The sequence below is a fragment of the Acartia tonsa genome, chromosome 8 (genome assembly GCF_053477335.1).
Source record: "Acartia tonsa isolate MP-2025a chromosome 8, ASM5347733v1, whole genome shotgun sequence".
In the NCBI taxonomy this organism is placed as follows: Eukaryota; Metazoa; Arthropoda; class Copepoda; order Calanoida; family Acartiidae; genus Acartia; species Acartia tonsa.
This window is the reverse complement of record NC_137267.1, coordinates 3,986,870-4,013,572: the sequence shown is the minus strand read 5'-3', so window position 1 is coordinate 4,013,572 and position 26,703 is coordinate 3,986,870. Positions and strand designations below refer to the sequence as shown.

The 26,703-nt window shown below is 32.5% G+C and overlaps 1 protein-coding gene across 1 annotated transcript in view; it reads right to left on the bottom strand.

Annotated features, from left to right (window-relative positions):
* LOC145325834 (uncharacterized) overlaps positions 1–19,559 on the bottom strand; it is a 97,888-nt gene extending 78,329 nt beyond the window's left edge. The window contains exons 1-7 of the mRNA XM_080168800.1: positions 19,459–19,559; positions 13,524–13,572; positions 9,746–9,806; positions 9,078–9,171; positions 8,172–8,224; positions 7,018–7,133; positions 41–78 (exon numbers count right to left, since the gene is read on the bottom strand). Of these exons, the coding sequence (XP_080024926.1) occupies positions 41–78; positions 7,018–7,133; positions 8,172–8,224; positions 9,078–9,171; positions 9,746–9,806; positions 13,524–13,572; positions 19,459–19,466 (419 nt within the window). The 5' untranslated portion in view covers positions 19,467–19,559. The remainder of the gene's footprint in view (positions 1–40; positions 79–7,017; positions 7,134–8,171; positions 8,225–9,077; positions 9,172–9,745; positions 9,807–13,523; positions 13,573–19,458) is intronic.
* Between the last annotated feature and the right edge of the window lie 7,144 nt (positions 19,560–26,703).

Here is a 26,703-nt window from a genome sequence, read left to right as displayed (position 1 = left end):
TGTAGAAAAGCTTTCCTGAAAAGAGATTGTAATATCTAACCTGTCATGAACACTCATACTAATCTCAACTTTTGAACCCTGAAACAAAGGAACAATTATTAAGTGGTTTCTGGCGGCGAAGCTTCTCTAAAATTGTTGTCTATCAGTTTATATGTCAATCATAATACAAAAGTATACAATTATATGTCTTATTTGGGTATTCTTGATTTAACTAACACCATGAAGAAAAAATCAATTAACATATAAGTTTTTGATTTTTTTGCAATAAAAAAATCTACGCCCCAAAAAATATTTTTTCCTTTATTGATATCGATTATTATCCGCTTGATTAGAACCAGTTCTCAGCCATGCAAATAAATCATGTATAGCATGGTATTACAGACTAAATATTAAAGTACAAATCATGAAATTAATACATGTTTTGTTAGCACGGGCCTCGGCCCTTTAGGGCTAACAAAACTAGTCTTAATCGTATAATTATTCAGTTTAATATCCGTGGAAAGCTGTCTATAATACGATGCGATAAATAACTATTCTTGTTTTAGAGATTATTTTATAAGTTTAAGGTTTGGTAAAATTTTATTTACAATTATTTTCCATTAATTGTTCCGACACCTAATATTGATGTATACAGTATGTGGATATATTGACAGGGGAAAGTTGTTGTCAGTTTAGCTTGCTAATATACACCGCATTTATTCGTCAGTTCGTTCATCCAGTTAGAAGTATGGGCTAAAGGTGGTGGAGTATCGTTATTCTACCCATCTACGAATGATACTTTATCAGAGTACATTAAAATCTGGTGCAACATCCAATCAATAATATATCGATAATATATTTCACTCTATAATTCCAAAAGTCCGTTTGTCCCTTTCTATTATCTGACAACTGCTTAAAGTAATCTTTATAAAAAAAGCTAGGTACCCCATTTTCCACAATTTTGCAGAGGATATGGTTCCCCTGCACTAATAAATGAGGACTATAGAAGCAACCTAAATTGACGACATAAATTAGTATAATATTAAGTACGTTATTTATAGCCATTTTCTTTAATGCCAAATGTATATTAAAATGCAAATTAAATTCTATTTTTAGAGCAGTGGCGTGCGAACCGAAGGGGGCATTTGGGGCAATCGCCCCCCCCTAGCGACCAAAATGCCCCCCCCTGCCCCCCCCCCCCTAGCCACCGCCCCCCCTGCCCCCCCCTAAATGTTGAAAAATGCCCCATTTTGCCCCCCCCTGGTCAACAAAAATGCCCCTTTTTGCCCCCTACTCTAGAAAAAGCAAAACTATCCCAGTTTCCAAAAAAAAGATCAAGAAATACTCAACAAAAAAAAATTTTGGCGCTTCGCGCCAAACAGACAGTTACTATTCTATATATATATATAATCTTTTTTCACTGAACATAACAAACCAGGTAATAGGAAGTATTTTATTTGGTATAATATAAACTTTTTTCCAAAAAAATTTTGTACATCCCCAATGATGATACACAAAATTACCCCTTATTATATAGATTACAATTAATGGATGAAATGTATGGAAACTCGACTTAATTAACCAACCAATCAAAATTCCATTAAAGTCCCCAAAGTTGTTGAGCCAACGAATAAGAAAATTTTATATGAATTATTTGGGATTAGTGTAATAAATAGCCCAAAAACCCCTCCTTCCCTGCATATTTGAAGAAAAAAAATTGCGCTTTGCGCACTTCCAAATGGTTTCTGCTTTTTATCACATGCATTGTATATTTTGTTTTTATTTCTATAAAAACATTTGTAAACAACAAATATTTAATCAAAAAGTTATTTTATGTAAAAAAGAAACAGCGTTGATATTTATCTAAGCCTTTTTCTCAACACTGTATGTCTGTCTAAATGAATAACTATATATGATGTCATATTATTTTCAGGATAAGTTTATCATTTTTTTTGTTTACATACCCTTACAAAAAGACATGTTTTTTATGGCAAATTTCATTAAAAATCCTTAAAACTAACTACACTCTATATTCCTAACTTGATAAAATATGCCACTCTTGTTGTCTTTAATTGATTTTTGTTTAAAGGGGGCCGGGAGTAAATATTTTTAGGTGCGCTTCACGCACCGCCCTTGGAAACACCACTTAATGAAAAATTAACAGAGTTTTAAAGTGCCATTTAAAGAGGGTAGGATATGTTGATATAACTTTTTAGCTTCTCTATAATTCACTATGGCTGTCAGTACGTAATGTTCAGGGGGAAATGTGATTTTTTCAACTGCAATTAAAGATAGAAGGCTAAAACTTAATGTTAACATTCCCATCATTATGGAGTATAATTAACTATTAAAAATTTATGGATGTGGGACTGCTTTTCAGGACGTTTTTGGCTATTTTTGTATCTTTTAAATTTCGGGTATAGTCCCTTTTGTGACATTGCCTCTTAAGGGGCATTTCGTCGTATTTTCACAGTAGATTTTCCCCTATTTATAGCTCCTGTGGGGCCAATTGCCTAACCCTGCAGCGAAATCACCTGACCTAACTTAAACTAGAATAACCTATTAAAAGCTACTATGAAAATACGACGAAATGCCCCTTAAGAGGCGTTGCCACAAAAGAGACTATACCCCAAAGTTTTCCATATTTCTAAGAGATTTTTATATCTGTCGATGAAAAGACAAGTAATTTTTATTATTTTTTACATAGTTCTTTATATCTTTGGTTTTTATGGTACGATAAATTTTTTTGTGGATTATAATATTAAAAAAAATAAAATTTCTCGCTGTTTCGAGCATCCAGTATGTAATTTACTTTGACTGGCATCACACAATATGCAGGAAAAAGGATTTGTGACTTTTTCTACCTAAAATATATATTTATTTCAACAGATGCTCTTTAATCTACTTGTCTGTATTCTTATCAATGATTTTTTGTGCTTTGCTACTTAAAGATGTTGTCATCCTTGTTGTCATACAATAAAGAAATATTTAAAATCTGTTTTACATATAAGGTTAATTTTTGGTAAATTATTTCCAAAATGAGTGTTTTTATCTCCTCTCCCCCCAAAAATTTTTTAATAGGGTTATTCATCCTTCCTGCTGAGATTTTATAACATCCCCTTCCACCCATAAAAAATGTTTTGTGGGTGGGGGGGGGGGGAGGTTAAATTATATTCTGTACTTTTTTTCAAAGATGCTTTCTAGCTCCCTTCCCTTCGGTCATTGCAGGGTGGGGAGAAGGGATGGGGGAGAAGAGATGGGGGGGAAGAGATAGGGGGGAGAGATAGGGGATATAAACGGGAAATAGGGATGGGGGAAGGGATGGGGAAGAAGGGATAAGGACTAGAAGGCCCATAATCAAATAATCCCACCCCTTTAAACGCCCTTATTTAAAATTAGTATATATAATCAAAATGCCCCCCCCTAAAGCAAAGTGCCCCCCCGGGGCACTTTGATTTAGGGGGGGGCAAAATTTTACAAAATCTTCAAAATGCCCCCCCCTAGACAAAGTGCTTCGCACGCCACTGTTTTAGAGAGAAGGAATTAGCAAAAATTATATTAATAAAATTTTATGCATACTGCTGATAAGAGTAGTGTTATTCATTTTAAGTCAGGAAAATAGAGATACCCATATGGTTCTGCTTTAGAGGGTAGTTTCTAATAAGCCCTAAAAGAAGAATTGCCTTTAGAATGAAAAATCCTCCCCCCAAAAAATATTTTTCTTTTTGAAATAAAATTAAAAACCCCAAAGTACCCCTAGAGGCCTCTATGTACCAAGTAAGTAGTAACTATGTAATACGATACTTATCAGGCATTTTGATAAAAAAAAATATAAACTACAATTTGTTGTTATAGAATTTTTATGTTATCCCTTTTGCATGAGAATTATCATGTAAAAGAAATATCTATAGGAAAATATCTTTTTTTGCGAGTGAACAATGTAACCCCCTTCCCTTTTGAAGCACCGCATTATTTTTAAAATTGCACAGAGCTGAAACCCTATTGGGAGTTTTATAAGAGAAAGAAATATTTTACTGTTTTTAACAAATTTTATTTTTTTCCCATGTGATTCTTAAAATATTAATGAATAAAAACTGAATTATAAATTTAAATACTTGTTGAAAACTCTGTGAAAAAAATGTATCTTAATGTTTTGTCATGGGTAAGTGGGTAAAATTAACCAATACTCTTAGTTTATTCAATAATGTACTGTTTATATAGTATTTAGTTTGAAAATTTTAAAATAAAATGAGGGGGTACATTGATACAATGGAGATTCAAGAGATTTTTCTGAAATAGTGATACACAATTAAATAGCTGAGTCTAAACTTTTTTTTATCTCTTAAGGAAGGTATTGTCTTTCTAACAAAGGAAATATTTTAGGGGTCACCAGCCGCAGTAAATCTACAAATATTGAATAGGATTCAGAAATGGGCTGCCAAATTCATAATAAAGCCGCTCTGTATTAGAGCATTCTACAGCCTTAGCGGCTACATTGGATGAAAATCCAAGATTTAATTACAGCTACAACAAAAAACTCTGCCATAGCTATCACTGTGATGTAAACACTATACATTCAACCGCAGCTAAGCTGCTGCAGAATCCCAAAATATTTTCATCTATTCTTATTTTTATTTATTTATTTTAATTTATTCTATTCAAAATTGCAAATATAAAGAAAACGTTTGGTAGGTAAAATTTAAAATTTTATGTTAGAATCATTGATGGTTATTTTATTTGTTTTTATTTTTCTCTGTCTGTCTGATTTTCTTGACTGCTTATTTTTCATTTAAGATACCCGTTCCCCTTTTTCTGTTTGTCCATCCATTTATATATCTTTATTTTTTTGTGCAATTAAAAATATAGGGTATAGTCCTTTTCGTGGCAACACCCCTTAAGGAGCGATTCTTCGTATTTTTCACAGTAGCTTTTCTCCTATTTCTAGCCCCTGCGGAGGGCTCTAACCCTGCGGGGCAAATTGACTAACCCTGTGGGGCAATAACCTAACCTAACCTAAAATAACCAATAAAAAGCAATTTCAAAAACACGACGAATCGCCACTAAAGGGCCGTTGCCACGAAAGGGACTATTCCAAAAATATCCTTTTTTTGGTCTAAATATTAATACATATTTTTATTATTTCATGTCATTTTTTACATCTATGAATTAGGGGTCATGCAAAACTAAGGTTTACCAACTAAAACCCGAATCTTATAGATTATATGAGATTAAAAAGTTGTATATGTGATTCAATTCATGATTTCAGACACCATTTGATGTAGCAACCTTTAACATTATGTTACTTCATCAAAGAACATATTTTAAGGGCCCAATGTATAACAAGGATGACAACATCTATAAGTATAAACGAACAAAGTGGATTTTAGAGCAGATTTTCAGCTGCCATTAAAAAAGAAAAATAGAATATGCGATAAACCTTTATAAAGTAAGTTCATATGTATATATGTCATTTGAAGCATGATCGACAGAATGACGGACAAAGTAAATTACTATATGCTCATTTGTACAAGGAATCATCACCAAAAATTCAACCGACTATCTTAAGTGGCAGCTGAGAAACTCATATTTCCCCATAGCGTTACGGACGGACAGACAGACAAGTGAATTATAGAGAAGCTTTGCTGCTAATAACTAAACTTTTGTTTCAATACAATAAAATTTTTATATTTTAATTAATTGTTATCTATTGTTATTGTTATTGTTGTTATTATTTAGTTCTTGAGAAAAAAGTAATAAACATTCTTTTGTTTTATTTAAATAAAACGTCAAAGACAATGTTTGGTGATTTTCCACAAAGGGCCTAGTGATCACAGAAACCCACCCATCATTTATTTTAAAAATATATTGAAAATAGGAGATTTTTCATTATGCTTTACCTCTGAGGGGCTATACCTGTGTTTTCATATCCCTGTGTGGGACTAAATTCTACCAAAAAACCTTACCTAACGTAAAAAAAACTAGAATAACTAAACCCCCTTTTATCTTATTTTTTAAAAGTCAGGGGGAGTATTTGCTCGACTATGCACTATGATGAAAATGTTTTGTAAAAAGAGGTTACTTTTTAGATATAGATTAGCAACCCCAAAAAGTAGCTAATTTGAACATAATGCAGCCCGTCATAATAAAGATATTAATAAATTATAATAGATCGTTCAATAAAAGTGAGCCAAATAATTTCCTGTGCTTTTCCTCAATTTTCCTATCGAGCACTAAAACCCCTGCGGGGCCTGTAACTGCGGTTCCCTAACCCTGTGGGTCTACCCTATATCCAATTAACACTTGTAAAAGTGTCAGAACTTTTAAATCAGAATATAAATGTATTAAAGTTGTTACAAAATTGTAAGTCAATTTTTTGAAAACTGCTTAAATACAGGATAACTTTAAAGGAAATACTTACATTTTTAGGGCTTGATTACATAGGTGCTTCGCATAACATTGAACTTTGTTGTCTTAGGAATCGGTATTCCAAAAAACAGATCAATCGGACAATTATATCACATAAAATTTAACTGTTAAAATTTACATGTTAAAAATGGACGTACGAACATTCTGGTAACGATTATAGAGTTGCTACGCTTTCTTAGTTGTACCTAACTACTACAGGAATCATTATGAAAAGTTTGAAACCCTAAATTAACGACAAAGCTATCCGTTACGTACGGACGGACCGACCCTAACTATTAAAAACTTTTAAAAACTAACTGACCCCCACCAATTTTTCTATTTTTTTCTTCAAAATAAGATACTTTTAACTGACCCTCACCAATTTTTCCATTAATTTTTAAATAGGGGTTTTCTAAGCTCGACTAAGCACTTTGAGGGAAAGCAGCCATGATTTGACTGGAACACAAAAGGGAGGATAACATTATGTACACCTCCAATTATTAAAAATAAAATTACCCCTGTTGTCGATTAAAATTATTAGTGGAAAAGTTTGAACACTACGAGTTTGTTGTAACACCCATCTTGATTTGATAAAAGTATACCAAAGTTTTTAAGACTAAAAAAATTACTTACATTTTTAAATGTGAGTATGAAGGGTTGATTTTGTGTAAGAAGTTTATCATCGATGCACACTATCTCCTTCCCAATTATCTCGTTCACCGTCAGGTTCCGGTCAAACAACACAAACTCTGAATACAATTATATAGTACAGCTTCCTTACTATGATGACAGAAATTAGAGTGAAACTCTAGAGGGGGGAAGGGGTTATATAACGGTATGTCCCCTCACCAAGGACCCTGTTCTGAAATTCAATTAGGTCTTTGATAATCAACCAATAGCGTCGGGAATATTAACACAGCCAAGTCGCTAAAAAAGAGAAAAAAGAATTTGCCCTCAGACGAAAAAGGTCTTCAACAAGGGGTTCCAGATAGTTGTCTGGATTATTCATCAATATTTATAGATTTATTAATATATATTTACTATAAAATAGATATAGAAATCGTGGATATTATGACAAGGGAAATTTTGTCGTCTATTTAGGTTGCTACAGTAGTCCTTATTTATGTGTCAGTTTGTTTCTTTAGTAGGAGGGGAGCAGGTGGGGTAAAGGTTGTAGATAGAATTATTAGCCAGCTGAAAGTAGCTTATTATCGGTGTATAAGAGAATCTCTAATACTGTCCACGAATTATATATCCACTAAACTAAAGTAACAGGAGGTTGTCTATCTATCCGCTCCACACTAAAAAAAATGCTGGAGTTTACGCCTTTTTATCCCAAAATTTTTTTAATTTTTCAAATTTTTGGCAGTCCATTTATATTTTTCTATCGGCTACTATAAGGGGAGGAAGTCGATGTCCCCACCCCCGTCACTTTCAATTACATTTTTGGTTTCGGTAGGTGGGGTGTGATTTTTTTTTCCAGGGGCGATTTATCTTGTGAGGGTGGAGGTTCCCTCCCCCAGAATAGTCATAAACCTTCCGAGGACCTATGAGAAGTTTCTTGTAAAGGAGAACCATATCGGTCAAATGGAAAAAAAGATTCTTTGTTACGGACAGACAGATACACACCAAGACATTCTTTCACTTTTATATACGGTATGCGAAAATTCCACCAAAACGTATATAAAGTTTCGTTGAAGACGATTGATACACAGACAGACAGACAAAGATAAAAAACATCGTACTACTCTATAATTATAACTATACATATATAGTAAAATTGTTACCTATAAATCTATCTCTCTCGACATCAATATAGAATTCAAAAGTCTCGTTCCACCTAGAAATAATATAAGAATGGATTTAGTATTACTTGGATCTTTCATCAGATTTTCTACTCTAATAAAGTGAAATTTGTAGCTGACTAAAATAACGATAACCCCAATCCACCCTCATAACCCCATCTCCTTCCTCCTAATAGATGAATTAAGTGACCAATAACTTATATCCATGTTGGCAACCTAAATTGACGACACTTTTTCCCGTGTCATAATATTCAAGTTATATAAATTAATATAAGATATAATTTGAAGCAGTTTGACCTTTCCAGGGCATTTGATTGCATCAGAATATTTTTATTAAGAGAAGCTGTACGTCCATGATTTTTAGGCTATTAAAATTTTCCATTCCATTTCCAAAAAGGTATGATAATTCCTTTAACAGTAAGGTACGATTAAGAAAGCGTAACAACTAAAGAATCACTACCATAAAGTCTATTTATAATATATTGAGTTTATTTTTTAACTTTTTCCTTTCCTTAACTTTAATGTATTAAAGGAGTTTGCTACTATTCATTTCAGTTTAAAGTAATAAATTTATATTGAGTTCTGACACTCTACACGACTTTGTCCTATGGTCTGGTTGTCCTTCGCTTTTATGGATGTTGCCATCCTTTTTTTTCTACATCTGCAAGTTGGCGTGAAAGCGATTAGTTCGAAGAATAGCCATATTATCATCATATCGTACAAAATATAATGATAAGCTCTTTATAGTGCCTTAGAAAAAAATGACGTCATACAATACAAAAGACCAATACACAGACTAAATTACCAATGGCTGGCCAGTATACATTTTAAGGTAGGCCAATATAACATCATTTTTCCAAGGCACTACGGAAAGCTTTATATGATTACCTAGGATTTGCAGAGTTGGTGATGTGCTTCGTTTGGTGGACAACATTAGGTGTGGCTAGCATTCGAACTCTTATGTACGGGTCCGGCTTGTATACTAAATATATCAATATTTCTATTAGGTCAAATATTTAAGCTTATACCAACAAAGAAATTAATTTGGAAAAAAATCACGAAACCTGTGTAATTTCAGCTGTCGTTGGGAGCAAACGCTTATTCAAATTGAAAACCTTTCAAGTGTTGTTTTAGATTTATTTCTCTTGTTGATTATACCTTATACCTGCATATATTTAGCCAATAAATCTCTAGGATTGAATAAGACAATGAACTATAAATTGATTTTCATCCCCAATGACAACAATTATAATTACCCCATCTGTAGTGTTGAATTATACGTGGAAGAGTGTGTGGACACTGGAATTTAAATTTACGAGGGTAAAATAAAACAGACAAAGCTCTTTATTGTGCCTATAAAAAAAGGGGATAAATTGTTAATTTCCCAAATATCCCGAATGATGTCATACTTTTCATAGTTATGATTTGACATCATTCTGGATTTTTCGGCCAAAAGTTTTTTAAAATTTATTCCTTTTTAAAGGCACTATAAAGAGCTTCGAAACAGACGAAATAAATATATTGTAGAGTTGCTGCGCATGTAAAATAATACTTACGCCAATCCTTAATTTTTCCTCTTGTAATTGCTATACCCTGGTGGATTTCTACTCTTAGCACCTGAAATAATTAATATAGTGTTTTCACATTAGTAAAATCCTATTATATATAGTAACTAGTGGGTTCGCCCCTAGCCTCTAGGGGCTTTGCCCCAAGAGGTAATTTAAAAAAAAAATTAAGTACTACTGGTGCTGCCGCCAGTAGTTTTATGTGAACTAACTTCTCCATAAGAATAAAATCTACCTCTCAATAAGAAAAAAAATCTGACTTCCACATAAGAAAAAAAATATAACTTCTCCGCAAGAAAAAAATCAAAAAAAATTGGAGCAGGGATTTTTATTTTTGGGGGGGTTGGGGGTGTCCCACCCCCCAAGAAAATAGCCTAAAACCACCACAGGACCAATATGTATATACCCTAAAGAGTAGAATCCGATCGGTTCAGTGGTTACCGAGATCTAAAGCTTCAGAAAGACGGACGGACGGACAGACAGACGGAGAGACATCATTCTACTTTGTATTATAGATAAGGTTTTTTTGTCTAAAGCTTAAGATTTTAGTAACTACACAACTGATTGAGTTATCCTTTATAGGGAAGCTTCACACAGGTCACAGGACGGTTTTAGGCTATTTTGATTGTAGATTTAATCCTTGGGATGGCTGTAGGTATTTTTCTGCCCCTTATCTACCCATTTACAGAGCTCCCTTGATGCTCATAGGCTATACTAATCCTTATACTAAAGTAACAGGATGTTTGTTTGTCTGTGTGTCTGTACCGAAGGATCTCGCTAACCGCTGAACCGATAGGGTCCTCCTTAACAGGGTAGATTCTCATGGGTTCTGGGAAGGTTTATAACTATTTTGTGAGAGGGTACAACCACCCTCCCAAGAGAAACGACAAAAACATCTAAAGTGCCACTAGAGGCCTCTAGGGGCGTAACCGCTAGTAGTATACTAAAGGACTATGTAAAACTTAGGAGATTGTATTGGCTTTTTTATCTTTTTTTGGGGGAAGCATTCTGTAATGGCTCTCTTTGCAAATAGTGAACTATATAAAATTTGTTGTATTGTAAAAATACCTAAATTGCCTTCATAAATTACGTAAAGACGAAGCAATATAAATGAGAATCAGGATACAAACAAGGATGACAACATTAACAAGTTGTTATATACAAAAAAAATAATGGATGGACAAACGGACAAAGAAAATTATACGGCAAATGTTCAGTAGTCATAAAAAGGAGTAGAAGAAAAAAAGATCCTAAGGATATAAAAGTAAAGTTAAAAGACTTTTTAAAAATCGCGCAATTCACAACAAAACTCCGCAATGTATCTTAAATGGTAGCCGAGAAAATTACATTTCTCCCATAGCTTTACTCACGGGCTGACGTACAGAGTAGCTTCGCTACTTAAATATCTCAGGAGAACGATGTTGATTACTTTTATATCACTTTAAGGGTACATCCGGTTTTGTTTAGGATATTATTATGAATTCATTTATCGCAATGTATTATAGAAAGCTTTCCACGGATAATAAAATGAAAAACTATAAAATCAAAACCAGTTTGTTTTTCCCGAGAAGCCGAACGCAGTGGCTCACAAAACTGGTATTAATTTTATGATTTTTATTTTAATATTTGTGGACAATTGTTTGTGATACATCATTTTTCAGTGTGACTAAGAACCGGTTCTAATCCCGCGGATTTTAAGCCGTACAGAAAACACATTCATCTTATCTAATCCATTCATTAGTTTTTTTTGACTTTTGTAGAAGAAACGCCATGTAAAATAATTTAATGTATTATATTTTACCAAAGATGAACAGATTAAAGATAATATAGAAAGAACGCTACATAAAAATTGACAGGCATAGATGTAGTGAAGAAATGATTCGATGTCAAATCTAGCACCGAACCTCCTCATTTATGAAATTAATTGAAACAAAGGGGGAGGGGGTGTAGTTTTATTTTCTATGCCTAACCTCTACAGGGCTATCAAGTAACCAATATAACCTAACTTGATCTAAAGTAATAAACACACAAATGAACCCAATCCCCGAAGCGCTGAAAAGTGTCATGTATGACGTCATAAAAATACGTCTATTAATAAATATTAAAGTATAGATTAGCTACGATATTAACAAAGTGTATAACTTCCAAAGTTAAATAATAATTATAAATCACTACTTATAGTTAACAAGGATGACAACATCCATAAGTAGCGAAGCCAAAAAATTCATGGATGGGAATACGGTTGTTTTCTTAAAACGACAGGAAATTTAATTTTTATATCCTTAACTTAAAAAATTAGGAAAATCGGACTATATACATAAGAGAAATGGAAAAATAAGGAAAAAATTAAAAATAGCCAAAAACCTGCAAAAAGGCAGTCTGACTGTCATGGTTGTTTTCTTTAAACGACAGGAAATTTAATTTTGTTATCTATAACTGAATTTTTTTTGGAAATCAGACCATAAACACCAAAGATATGGAGAAAAATGTGAAAAATACAAAAATAGCCTAAAACCTGTTTAAAGGTAGTCTGACCGTCATAGTTGTTTTCTTTAAAAGACAGGAAATTTAATTTTGATTTCTCTAACTGAAAAAATTTTGGAAATCGGACCATAAACACTAAAGATATGGAGAAAAATGTGAAAAATACAAAAATAGCCTAAAACCTGCTAAAAAGCGGTCCGACCGCCATTGATGTTTTATAGTTAATTGTGCTACTTATTAATAGGAATGTTGTCAAAAAATTTCAGCATTCTATCTTTTATAGGAGCTGAGTAAATCCCATTTCCCCCATAGCGTTACGGACTGACTGACTGACGGACTGACTGACGGTCAAAGTGAATTATAGAGTAGCTTCGCTACTAATAAATATAGAAGTAAACAAGGATGACAACATCCATAAGTAGCGAAGCCAAAAAATTCATGGATGGGAATACGGTTGTTTTCTTAAAACGACAGGAAATTTAATTTTCATATCCTTAACTTAAAAAATTAGGAAAATCGGACTATATACATAAGAGAAATGGAAAAATAAGGAAAAAATTAAAAATAGCCAAAAACCTGCAAAAAGGCAGTCTGACTGTCATGGTTGTTTTCTTTAAACGACAGGAAATTTAATTTTGTTATCTATAACTGAAATTTTTTTTGGAAATCAGACCATAAACACCAAAGATATGGAGAAAAATGTGAAAAATACAAAAATAGCCTAAAACCTGTTTAAAGGTAGTCTGACCGTCATAGTTGTTTTCTTTAAAAAGACAGGAAATTTAATTTTGATTTCTCTAACTGAAAAAATTTTGGAAATCGGACCATAAACACTAAAGATATGGAGAAAAATGTGAAAAATACAAAAATAGCCTAAAACCTGCTAAAAAGCGGTCCGACCGCCATTAATGTTTTATAGTTAATTGTGCTACTTATTAATAGGAATGTTGTCAAAAAATTTCAGCATTCTATCTTTTATAGGAGCTGAGTAAATCCCATTTCCCCCATATCGTTACGGACTGACTGACTGACGGACTGACTGACGGACAAAGTGAATTATAGAGTAGCTTCGCTACTAAAAATAGATAATATAATATTAAAGTATAGAGGAACCTTTTAATAGTTCTTTTAAAAATGACGTCATACTGGCCTACCATTGGTCAAATGTTTACTGACCTGCTATTGGTAATTTAGTCTGTGTAATGTTCTATCATTGGTCATTTGTATGTATGACGTCATTCTTATAAGCACCATAAACAGCTTCAGTATAAAGTAGAGTACATACCTTGCATAGTTGGGTTACAATGTGGAATTGTTGAAATTCGTCCCCTGGCCTGCAAAATATACAATTATTAAATATCAAGGACAATTAATACCATGAAGGGAGGAGACATTGAACTAGGTTCTTCTTATTCTTGGGCTTTGAAACTTCGGGGTCTTAAATGTTGATTGGGTTGTACAAACTAGCAGGGTCCCAATTTTCTATCAATTATCCTAATCTGCTTAAAGGGTAATTTAGATTATCACAATTGGGATTGTACATTAATTTATAGTCCATAGTCTTATCACTTTTCAGAAATTCAACACTGAAACTTATCTGCCTTAACTTCTCAATCAATTTAAAAATAAAATTTTTTGATGGGGGGTTCATTCTTTATTAAGTGAATGAAGATACCCTCTCCAAAAATAGTTAAAATCTTCCCTGGACCATGAGAAGCTTCACTATAAAGGAGAACCATATCGGTTCAGCAGTTAGCTACATCTTTTACTACAAACAAAAAAAGCTTACTACTTTCTATAATAGGATAATATGTTTTGATGCTTATTTTAAATGTTAAATAAAATAGTTCTTCAGATGAACTATTCCTTCTTGAGACGAAATAAATTGGTAAAAATATAAATCTTTTATTCTTATAAGTTGGATTGTTCCAATTCATAGATTTGGCCAAATTGTCAAATAATGTAAAAATTTTGAATCTAGAAAATTCAGTTTAGGTTCAATTGAATACAAAATTCAAGTTTATCTTTTCATGGATAAGACAAGTGGCGTTTATTGCTATTCACCTGAAAATATGAAGAAAAGGGGAAGGAACAAATCTTGTAGTAGGGGGTCCACCAATAATTTTGATTTACAAAAGGGACAATCTTGTTTAACTTTATTTGGAGGTCATAAATTTATCGTCAATTGTCTCATCCCTTAAGATCCCTGTGTTTTATTGTAATATGTCTTATCCCTTCAGATCCCTGTGTTTTATTGTAATATGTCTTATCCCTTAAGATCCCTGTGTTTTATTGTAATATGTCTTATCCCTTGAGTTCCCTGTGTTTTATTGTAATATGTCTTATCCCTTGAGATCCCTGTGTTTTATTCTAATATGTCTTATCCCTTGAGATCCCTGTGTTTTATTGTAATATGTCTTATCCCTTGAGATCCCTAGGTTTTATTCTAATATGTTTTATCCCTTCAGATCCCTGTGTTTTATTGTAATATGTCTTATCCCTTGAGATCCCAAGGTTTTCTTGTAATATGTCTTATCCCTTGAGATCCCTGTGTTTTATTGTAATATGTCTTATCCCTTGAGATCCCTAGGTTTTATTGAAATATGTCTTATCCCTTGAGATCCCTGTGTTTTATTGTAATATGTCTTATCCCTTGAGATCCCTGTGTTTTATTGTAATATGTCTTATCCCTTGAGATCCCTGTGTTTTATTGTAATATGTCTTATCCCTTGAGATCCCTGTGTTTTATTGTAATATGTCTTATCCCTTCAGATCCCTGTGTTTTATTGTAATATGTCTTATCCCTTCAGATCCCTGTGTTTTATTCTAATATGTTTTATCCCTTCAGATCCCTGTGTTTTATTGTAATATGTTTTATCCCTTCAGATCCCTGTGTTTTATTGTAATATGTCTTATCCCTTGAGATCCCTGTGTTTTATTGTAATATGTCTTATCCCTTGAGATCCCTGTGTTTTATTGTAATATGTCTTATCCCTTGAGATCCCTGTGTTTTATTGTAATATGTTTTATCCCTTCAGATCCCTGTGTTTTATTCTAATATGTCTTATCCCTTCAGATCCCTGTGTTTTATTGTAATATGTCTTATCCCTTGAGATCCCTGTGTTTTATTCTATGTTTTATCCCTTCAGATCCCTGTGTTTTATTGTAATATGTTTTATCCCTTCAGATCCCTGTGTTTTATTGTAATATGTCTTATCCCTTCAGATCCCTGTGTTTTATTCTAATATGTCTTATCCCTTCAGATCCCTGTGTTTTATTGTAATATGTCTTATCCCTTGAGATTGATAGGTTTTATTCTAATATGTCTTATCCCTTCAGATCCCTGTGTTTTATTGTAATATGTCTTATCCCTTCAGATCCCTGTGTTTTATTCTAATATGTCTTATCCCTTCAGATCCCTGTGTTTTATTCTAATATGTCTTATCCCTTCAGATCCCTGTGTTTTATTGTAATATGTCTTATCCCTTGAGATCCCTGTGTTTTATTCTAATATGTCTTATCCCTTCAGATCCCTGTGTTTTATTGTAATATGTCTTATCCCTTCAGATCCCTGTGTTTTATTCTAATATGTTTTATCCCTTCAGATCCCTGTGTTTTATTGTAATATGTCTTATCCCTTCAGATCCCTGTGTTTTATTCTAATATGTCTTATCCCTTAAGATCCCTGTGTTTTATTCTAATATGTCTTATCCCTTCAGATCTCTGTGTTTTATTCTAATATGTCTTATCCCTTGAGATCCCTATGTTTTATTGTAATATGTCTTATCCCTTGAGATCCCTGTGTTTTATTCTAATATGTCTTATCCCTTGAGATCCCTGTGTTTTATTGTAATATGTCTTATCCCTTAAGATCCTTGTGTTTTATTGTAATATGTCTTATCCCTTGAGATCCCTGTGTTTTATTGTAATATGTCTTATCCCTTCAGATCCCTGTGTTTTATTGTAATATGTCTTATCCCTTGAGATCCCTGTGTTTTATTGTAATATGTCTTATCCCTTCAGATCCCTGTGTTTTATTGTAATATGTCTTATCCCTTCAGATCCCTGTGTTTTATTCTAATATGTTTTATCCCTTCAGATCCCTGTGTTTTATTCTATGTTTTATCCCTTCAGATCCCTGTGTTTTATTGTAATATGTTTTATCCCTTCAGATCCCTGTGTTTTATTGTAATATGTCTTATCCCTTCAGATCCCTGTGTTTTATTCTAATATGTCTTATCCCTTCAGATCCCTGTGTTTTATTGTAATATGTCTTATCCCTTGAGATTGATAGGTTTTATTCTAATATGTCTTATCCCTTCAGATCCCTGTGTTTTATTGTAATATGTCTTATCCCTTCAGATCCCTGTGTTTTATTCTAATATGTCTTATCCCTTCAGATCCCTGTGTTTTATTCTAATATGTCTTATCCCTTCAGATCCCTGTGTTTTATTGTAATATGTCTTATCCCTTGAGATCCCTGTGTTTTATTCTAATATGTCTTATCCCTTCAGATCCCTGTGTTTTATTGTAATATGTCTTATCCCTTCAGATCCCTGTGTTTTATTCTAATATGTTTTATCCCTTCAGATCCCTGTGTTTTATTGTAATATGTCTTATCCCTTCAGATCCCTGTGTTTTATTGTAATATGTCTTATCCCTTAAGATCCCTGTGTTTTATTCTAATATGTCTTATCCCTTCAGATCTCTGTGTTTTATTCTAATATGTCTTATCCCTTGAGATCCCTATGTTTTATTGTAATATGTCTTATCCCTTGAGATCCCTGTGTTTTATTCTAATATGTCTTATCCCTTGAGATCCCTGTGTTTTATTGTAATATGTCTTATCCCTTAAGATCCTTGTGTTTTATTGTAATATGTCTTATCCCTTGAGATCCCTGTGTTTTATTGTAATATGTCTTATCCCTTCAGATCCCTGTGTTTTATTGTAATATGTCTTATCCCTTGAGATCCCTGTGTTTTATTGTAATATGTCTTATCCCTTGAGATCCCTGTGTTTTATTGTAATATGTCTTATCCCTTAAGATCCTTGTGTTTTATTGTAATATGTCTTATCCCTTGAGAACCCTAGGTTTTATTGAAATATGTCTTATCCCTTCAGATCCCTGTGTTTTATTGTAATATGTCTTATCCCTTTAGATCCCTGTGTTTTATTCTAATATGTCTTATCCCTTAAGATCCTTGTGTTTTATTGTAATATGTCTTATCCCTTGAGAACCCTGTGTTTTATTGTAATATGTCTTATCCCTTGAGATCCCTATGTTTTATTGTAATATGTCTTATCCCTTGAGATCCCTGTGTTTTATTGTAATATGTCTTATCCCTTGAGATCCCTGTGTTTTATTGTAATATGTCTTATCCCTTCAGATCCCTGTGTTTTATTGTAATATGTCTTATCCCTTGAGATCCCTGTGTTTTATTCTAATATGTCTTATCCCTTCAGATCTCTGTGTTTTATTGTAATATGTCTTATCCCTTCAGATCCCTGTGTTTTATTGTAATATGTCTTATCCCTTCAGATCCCTGTGTTTTATTGTAATATGTCTTATCCCTTGAGATCCCTGTGTTTTATTGTAATATGTCTTATCCCTTAAGATCCTTGTGTTTTATTGTAATATGTCTTATCCCTTGAGAACCCTAGGTTTTATTGAAATATGTCTTATCCCTTCAGATCCCTGTGTTTTATTGTAATATGTCTTATCCCTTGAGATCCCTGTGTTTTATTCTAATATGTCTTATCCCTTAAGATCCTTGTGTTTTATTGTAATATGTCTTATCCCTTGAGAACCCTGTGTTTTATTGTAATATGTCTTATCCCTTGAGATCCCTATGTTTTATTGTAATATGTCTTATCCCTTGAGATCCCTGTGTTTTATTGTAATATGTCTTATCCCTTGAGATCCCTGTGTTTTATTCTAATATGTCTTATCCCTTGAGATCCCTGTGTTTTATTGTAATATGTCTTATCCCTTCAGATCCCTGTGTTTTATTGTAATATGTCTTATCCCTTCAGATCCCTGTGTTTTATTCTAATATGTCTTATCCCTTGAGATCCCTGTGTTTTATTGTAATATGTCTTATCCCTTGAGATCCCTGTGTTTTATTGTAATATGTCTTATCCCTTGAGATCCCTGTGTTTTATTGTAATATGTCTTATCCCTTGAGATCCCTGTGTTTTATATTATAAGAATTGAATGGAAGTGTTTTCTTTGTCTCGCTGATTAAATCAAATAAATCCAAAGAGGTTTATTTTTATATTCAAAATATAAGGATGACAACATCCATAAAAGCGAAGCACTGAAACGGTAGGACAAACGGACACTTGTATAGTGTCAGAACGGAATAAAATTGTAATTAAATTTGTGCAAAACTGCTAAAAATACATGATACTGTTTATGGACATTACTCACATTTTTGGACTTGATTATAGAGTTGCTTCGCATATAATATTGTACTTTGTTGTTCCTGGAATCAATATACCAAAAATCAGACCAATCGGATAATTAGTTCACATAAAAATTTGTTTTTAAAAAAGTAGAAAAATCAACATGTTTAAAATGGACGTACGGACATTTTGGTCATTGCTACGCTTTCTAAATCGTACCTACCTACTACAGGAATCACCATGCAAAGTGTGAAATCAATCGGACAATTCTAACATGCCTAAATTAACGAAAAAAGCTATCCGTCCCGGACGGACGGACCGACCCCAATTATAGAAAAGCTTCGCTTTTAATAAGAAATGAAAACAAAAAGGGTATACCAAGGGTTCTTAATTGGGATATGACAATGGACAATAAATTGATGTACAACTCCCTTGTTAGTTTCAACCAACCAATAAAGATTTAATTACAGTAACAAGAAGTTGTTCAGCCACTGAATGAGATAAAGTAGTTGTAAAACTTAAGATAGCAGTACAATTGAAATACATTGTCCCCTCCCTCTCTGGGTACAAAATACATTCCTAATGTTAATACACACAATTACCCCTTACCACAATTAGTGGTTGGTACGTTAGGTTACTCAACTTATTAAACCAACCAAATTGAAAGTACCAAATGTTGTTAAACCAACGAAAAAGAAAACGTTATTACAAAACTTCGGGGACTAGTGTAATGAACAGCCCATTGTACCCTCACTTTTTGGTACCCAAGCAAAAATATTACATGGATATGACACCAGTAGAATAACTATTTTACCTGTCCATTTTGTGAGTATCTTTTGATTGAGATTAAGTAGTACAACCCTTAGAGTTTAAAACTCACAACTAAAAATTTTTGGTTGTATCACATTTTTATCTGAAAATTAAAAAAGTAATATGATAATTGTACAGTAAACTCCGAGCTTAAATTTAAAAAAACGTATGAATTTAAATAAAATTAAGTTTTAAAAATATTCTGTTCACTTTGCATAAAAAGGATTCAATTTTGAAACTTTTGGCAAAGCTTTCTATAGTTCCTATAAAAAATGACTTCATACTGGTCTTCCATTGGTCAATTAAAATGTATACTGGCCTGCCATTTGTAATTTGTAAAAATCATGAATGACGTCAAAGTAGAATAATGGACTTTTCTAATTCGACGTCAAAAGTTTTTAAATTTATTCATTTTTTAATATGCACTGTAAGAGCTTTTTTGAATGATACGTCCATAAGAAATTAGTTACATATTTACAGCGGGAGAGGTTAAGCATTATAGAACACACTCAAATGTGAGTTAAAAACCCACAAATACAATAATAATATCAATTAATAGAGGAAAATTTTTAAAAATGAATTAATTAAAATTGATAAAAGTGTACTCTGACCTTTAAAAAAAAAAAAATTATTACCATTTATCCAATTATTATCAATTGTCCTTCAGAAATTGACGTAAATATTAATAGATATGATCAATGTTGAGCCAGTCACGTGCACAGATATTTGTTTAGGGGGGACGGAGGAACAGATCTATAGTATAGATTATATAAGGATAACCACCTGCCCCCCTATTAAAATGACCTTATTCGTCTGCTACCACATTATTTCCTGCTACTTGGCTGTGTTAATACACACCACACCATTGCTTCATTTTCAATGACCCAATTAAGAGTCGGCACAAGGTCCTTGGGATATGTTATTTAACCCAGAATCTCTCTATAGTTTTACTCTAATGACGGAGGCATGAAACCCCAACTCCCTCAAATGCCCTTAAATTAAATAGAAGATTACTAAGGTCCATCAACAGATTATGACGTCATACGATAGAATAGCCAATCAGAGAGGCCAGTACACATTGTAATTGACCAAATGGTAGAATTTATGCTGGCCTTTTATTGGTTATTTTATAGTATGACTTCATAATCTGATGAGGGACTTTAATCATCTTCAATTAAATAATCAAAATTCAAAACAAGACTGATTATTTCACATAATGATTTTTTAGTGCGGATATTCTGTTGTCTGTAAATTTAAAGAAATCTTGTATAGCACTCGAGAGAACTTAAGGGAGAACTAGCTGACATTAAGAATTATAGATTAGATTCGCTACTATTAGGATACATTTTTTCCAAGTAAAAAATACAGTTTGATTTTAGGATAATATTTGACTGACTCAGATAACCGTTAATTTCATTATAGTTTAAAACAAGGATGACAACATCCATAAGTAACAGAGCACAAAAAAATTAAAAGATGTCAATAAAAAAATAAAGAGTAGATCAGAGATATCCTCTTATATAAATTTAATTCAGTAATAAAGCCACCAGTCGCTACATCTGTTAATATTATTTATAAAATCAGCTGTCTATCTTTTATAGGAGCCGAGAAAATTCTGTTCCATATGGATACACTGACAGTAATTTTGAATTATAGAGTAGATCGCTTGTAAAATGCAAAATATCATTATATATCAGCTATGTTTATCATTAACTTTAACTTTGATATTTGTTGAAGTTAGCTTTTGTGGATTTTGTTATCTTTGTTAAATAGTTTTTTTTTATGTTTCATATTCATGAATAAAGCAAGTAGCGCAGCTACTTTATAATTGTAGCATGTTCATACGTCACTATGAAACTCATTCCAATACGATAAGAAAACGCATGTAATGTTACTTGTGTATTGACGGATTTTAAATGTTCTAAGACACAATTGCTTTTAATTTTTTTAACATTTCCTTGAAAAAATAATGCTATGTTTTTGCAATTTTTTTGCATTCTTTAAAGGGCAGATTTTTCATATGATAAATATATATATATATATATATGTAAACATGTTTTACATTAAAGCATTACTAGAGGCTACGCCCCTATCATCTAGATGTTCTATGAATCTATATTCAAAGGAATATAGAAAGGCAGAAATATCCTAAAACCATACCCAGACTTTTTATAAAAATAAAATATACTTTTACCATCCCTGAACCTATACGATGCTTCACTGTAAAAGAGAACCTTATCAGTTCAACGGATATCAAGATCCTTCGCTAAAGACACCCCCCAAGAAAATAGTTATAAACCTTCCCAGGACCTATGAGAGGCTACCCTGTAAAGGAAAACCATATCGGTTCAGAGGTTGGCGAGATCCTTCGCTACAGATAGAATATATAATATGATAAATTTGTATGTTTTAATATATGTTTTTAACTATAACTTTTCTTAGTGTACTAAAAGATAAAAGATAAAATGCATGGCTCATAAAACTTAAAAAACAAGGATGGCAAGATCCATAACAATAACTCTTTTAGGTTTTCATAACTAAATAAGCAGAACACTAATTTGTAAATATAAACAAAATTGTACATAAATTTGTTTTAAAAATATAAATACAGGATACACCAATAGGACATACTTCCATGTTAGGACTTGATTGTAGAGCTGCCTCGCTTATAACATTGTGCTTTATTGTCCTAGGAATCATATTTAAAATGGACGTACAGACTTTCTGGTAAGGATTATAGAGTTGCTAGGCTTCCTTAACGTTATAAGAATCATCATGCAAAGTTTTAAATCGATAGGATAATTCTAACATGTCTTGATAACGAAAAAAAGCTCTTGTAGGCACATTCTATTATTAATATAGAATTGCTACGCTTTTAAGATTACATTATTGATATAGGAATTTCCATGCAATATTGAATTTATTTGTCGATTCTATTTTAGATTAGAGCTATATACGTCTTTGGCGGACAAAGATTAAATAATACAAAAGCTTCGCTTTTAAAAGTACTATACTCTAAAACTCACTATAACTTGTTTTAACACATCATTATAATAACAAAAATTACAATGAAAATTCTTTTTTTTTCTTCAAATTTTGTTCAATGTTTTGTGATATATATCATCAGCTGGTAGAACATTGTATCTGCACAGCCTCTCACACAATGGATCATGTTTTCATATTTATGTGCAAAAAATTTAGCGGGAAAAATTTATTTTCACGGCTTAGAATTATATTTTTCCCATTAAAATAAAAAAAAATTATTTTTCTTTAATATAAAGTAGTAAGGTTTTTAGTTTGTGTGTTGATCTTCCTGACCCCTAAACATTTATGTACTTCATTTGTAAAGGTCTTGGGGTGGTTTTAGGCTCTGATGGAATAGCTATTATGCCTCGGTATTGCTCAGCTACTTATAGAATGAATCTGTTCTTTTGAAAATAAAAAAAAATATTTTTGATTTATTTTTGTACAAATTTAGGTCAGTGTGTGTCTTGGCTTAGAAACAGAGGCTGCACAAGGGGGAGAGGGGAAAATAATAGATGAAGTGAGGCTTAATAGGGAAAGTAATAATAAAAGAGAAGGGGGAGGGGGGTTAGGGAAGTAAAGGTGGGGGGGGGATGGAGGGGGGTTGCAGTGTACTCAGGGAGGAAGGGAACATAAAATAATTACCAACTAATTCTCCTTCCTAATAAGACATATCCCATGTTCAAAATTACAACCATAAAAATTAAGGGGGGGAAAAGGGTAACTTATATTCCATTGCCCCTTCCCTGTGTACCTGAGTATACTCTCTTTTATAGTATTTAAGGCCTATCTGTGACATGCATTGTTTGAAGCTACTCCGTTGCATACTTATGCTTGGAAAAAGAACAATTCTATCAGTTGTAAGATTTTGAAGACGAAGTCGCTCAATATTCTGACGTCATAAAATGAAGGATGAGAAGAGGAGGGGTGAAAAAGAAAATTCCTAAAAGAGAGATGGATAATCCCTCATTTTTATGACGTCACATTGAGCTACTTTCATCGTTTTCCAAGATTTTTTTTGTTGGTTAACTAAGATCTCTTTAACATCCTCTTTGCGAAGCATAGAAAAGTGTCATGTGTGACGTCATAAATATATGTCTAAAAAGGAAGGATGAGAGGAAAAGTGGAAAGACACACCTAAAAAAGAGATTATTTAGACATTTTTGATACCGTCACACATGACACTTTTTGGAGCTTCCCATTTTGCATACAGAAAGCTATTTAATAGGCCCTCTGTTGATTTTGGAACATTTGGATTGTTTTAGGCTATTTTTGTGCTCCCCCTACGAAGACTAACTAAATCCCAAGGGCACTGCGCTAGAACAATATAATTCTATCATATAAAATTCTAAGGTTTTTTGTTTGTTTGAAGCTTATGATATCAATAACTTAAGTTTAATCCTTGGAATCTATTTTTTACCTATATCTACGCCTTTGAATACAGAAACCCCGTAGATGCTAGGGCACCGCCGTTAGAATAATTTATTTTAAAAGTACACTAAACTGTTAACAGTAATAACAATTATTGAAATTTTTTTCGAATGTTAAGTTTTTCTCTGGGAATCGTTACAAACTTCTAAAAATCGATGTGCTGCTTATCTATAATATTATTGATGTTTCTTTTTCATTTCCTGCTTATAAAGCTTCGCTTTATTGGTTGTTTCAATATTATTTGAATTCTAGCGGCTACGCCCCTAGAAGCCTCTAGGGGCACTGGTAGGAGGGGAAAAAGTTGACCTTATCCAATTTTAAACTTGAGTTTCAAAAGAGTTTAAAAAATATTTTTCGGGGGGCCCTCCCAAAAAATAGTTAAAATCCTTTCAAGGACCTATAAGAAGCTTTACTGTAAAGGAGAACAATATCGGTTCAGCGGTTAGCGAGATCCTTTGGGACAGACAAAAAACTTTACTACTTTATACAATAGGATAAATACAATATTATAAATATAAATGTTTTTTAAGAACCTAAATTTGTACTATGTACTATGCAGGAAGATTTTTTACAAATCAATTAAGAAAATTGAATTAACTAAGTTGACTTTGTCTATTTAGTAGCAAAGTTTATCTTTAACAAAGAATGTCTGTCCTTATCTCTTTAAGAAATCCGGTATTTTCCAGCTTAAATATTGACAGAAACTTTTTTACATAAGAATTTCAGCCGCCTATCTTTCAGTCGGAAAAAGTAACGTTTTCCATTTAACGTTTCAGACGGACGGGCAGACATTCCCTTGGAATTTAGCAAAATTACCTTAAGTTTTTAAGTCAACGAATGAGAGAAAGTTAACTTGGTTTACAACAGAATAATTTTTAAGGTAGCTTTACTACAACAAGAATGATAACGTCCACAAAAGCGAAGTTTTGAAACGGTAGGACAAACGAACATTAACACTTGTAGAGTGTCAGAACTGAATAATCAGAATATAAATGTATAAAAGTCGAAAGTCGAAACAAAATTATTAGTAGATTTGTTGAAATATAGGATAATATTTAAGGATAAACTTACATTTTTAGGACTTGATTATAGAGACGCTTCGCTGATAACATTGTATTTTGTTGTCATAGGAATCAGTATTCAAAAAAATCAGATTAATCGGATCATTAGAGATCATAAAGCTGTTATGCTTTTTAAAACATAATTACTACAGAAATCACCATGCAAAGTTTGAAATTAATTGGACAATTCTAACATGCCGGAATTAACGAAAAACCTATTGATTCCGGACGTACTGAAGGACCGACACTAATTATAAGAAATCTTGGCTTCTAAAAACAGTTTACCTAAACCTCAATATATTTTATTAATAATGATATATATCAGCAAAATATTACTTTAATTTACATCAACATATGTTATACAATATACATATATATATATTTTCTTTTAAAAAAATTACAGTTAGGCTTTAAAACCGCTTAATATCCACTGGATTAGAACCGGTTCTAAGCCAAACCTAAAACTCATGTATTGTCATCGTATTACAGACAATTTTACTTGGATGTTAAAATAAAAATCATAAGATTAATACCAGTTTTGTTATCCCGGTCCTTCGGCCCGTCGAGGCTAACTGAACTGTTTTTATTCTTACAGTTTTTTATTTCAATATCCGCGGAAAGCTGTCTATAGTACGATGAAATGAATAACTAATATCATCACATTTTATCTTTTTGAAATATCAAGGTCGCAAAATTCTATACACATTTTATGGATACTGCGTCAGTAGCGCGGCTACTCTATAGCTAGGATGCGCCTGTATGTACGTCTGTTTATCTTTGACGCTTACTAAAAGATTTTTAAAGTAGCGCTGTTTCTCTATAACATGGTTCGTTCGAAAATAGCTTACACGATTTTGTAATTAGAATGTACAATTGTTTTCCTTAATTTTTTGAAATTTTCTTAACCATTTACTATTTTTCTTTTAATAGCTAGTTTTTGCTGTGCTTCTTATAATTATGGACAAATATGTTAATATTTCTTTCCCGTATTTATTCGAATCCGGTGGATAGGAACCGGTTCTCATCCATACGAAAAAACTATGTCTAGCATCGTATTATATCCAGCTTTCTACGAATATAAAAATGTACAATCATAAGATTAAAACCAGTTATGTTATCCCGCGCCTTCGGCACCTCGGGGCTAAAAAACTGGTTTTAATCTTATAATTGTACATTCTATATCCGCGGACAACTGTTTATAATACGATGCAGGAAATAACTATTAACTTTTTAAAGCAATTATAAAATCTTAAAAGTAATTATTAAAGAAAGAAAAATGACAATTAAAAAAAATAGTTTGCCTCTAACTTTGCAGCCAGTAAAGATACTTTTTTTATTTTCCTTTCTGTACTGAACTCCTAGACTATTAAAACATCTGTAATTTACACAAAAATAGCTAAAAACCTGAGCTCGACAGCCGCGCATTAGTATCAGGGCATTCAACCTTTTACAATTTTAAAAATCAGCTGGAAGTCCAAACCTGACCCAAATATTGCAATCCCTCTTGTCAAAATTTTAAAAGAAGTCGTATATGTGTTTGAATAGGAGGCTCAATCAGCGGCTGCCACCCTGCCAAAAAATTACCAAAAACCTTTAGAGTAGTTTTGTTACTAAAAATGAAAAGTAAACGCATCTAATAAAACATTATTAAATATTCATTGGAATAATATTAAAATTTAAATTTTTCCTTTTATCTTTGGGAAATTGTGGTAATAGGCAATTAAATATTTAAG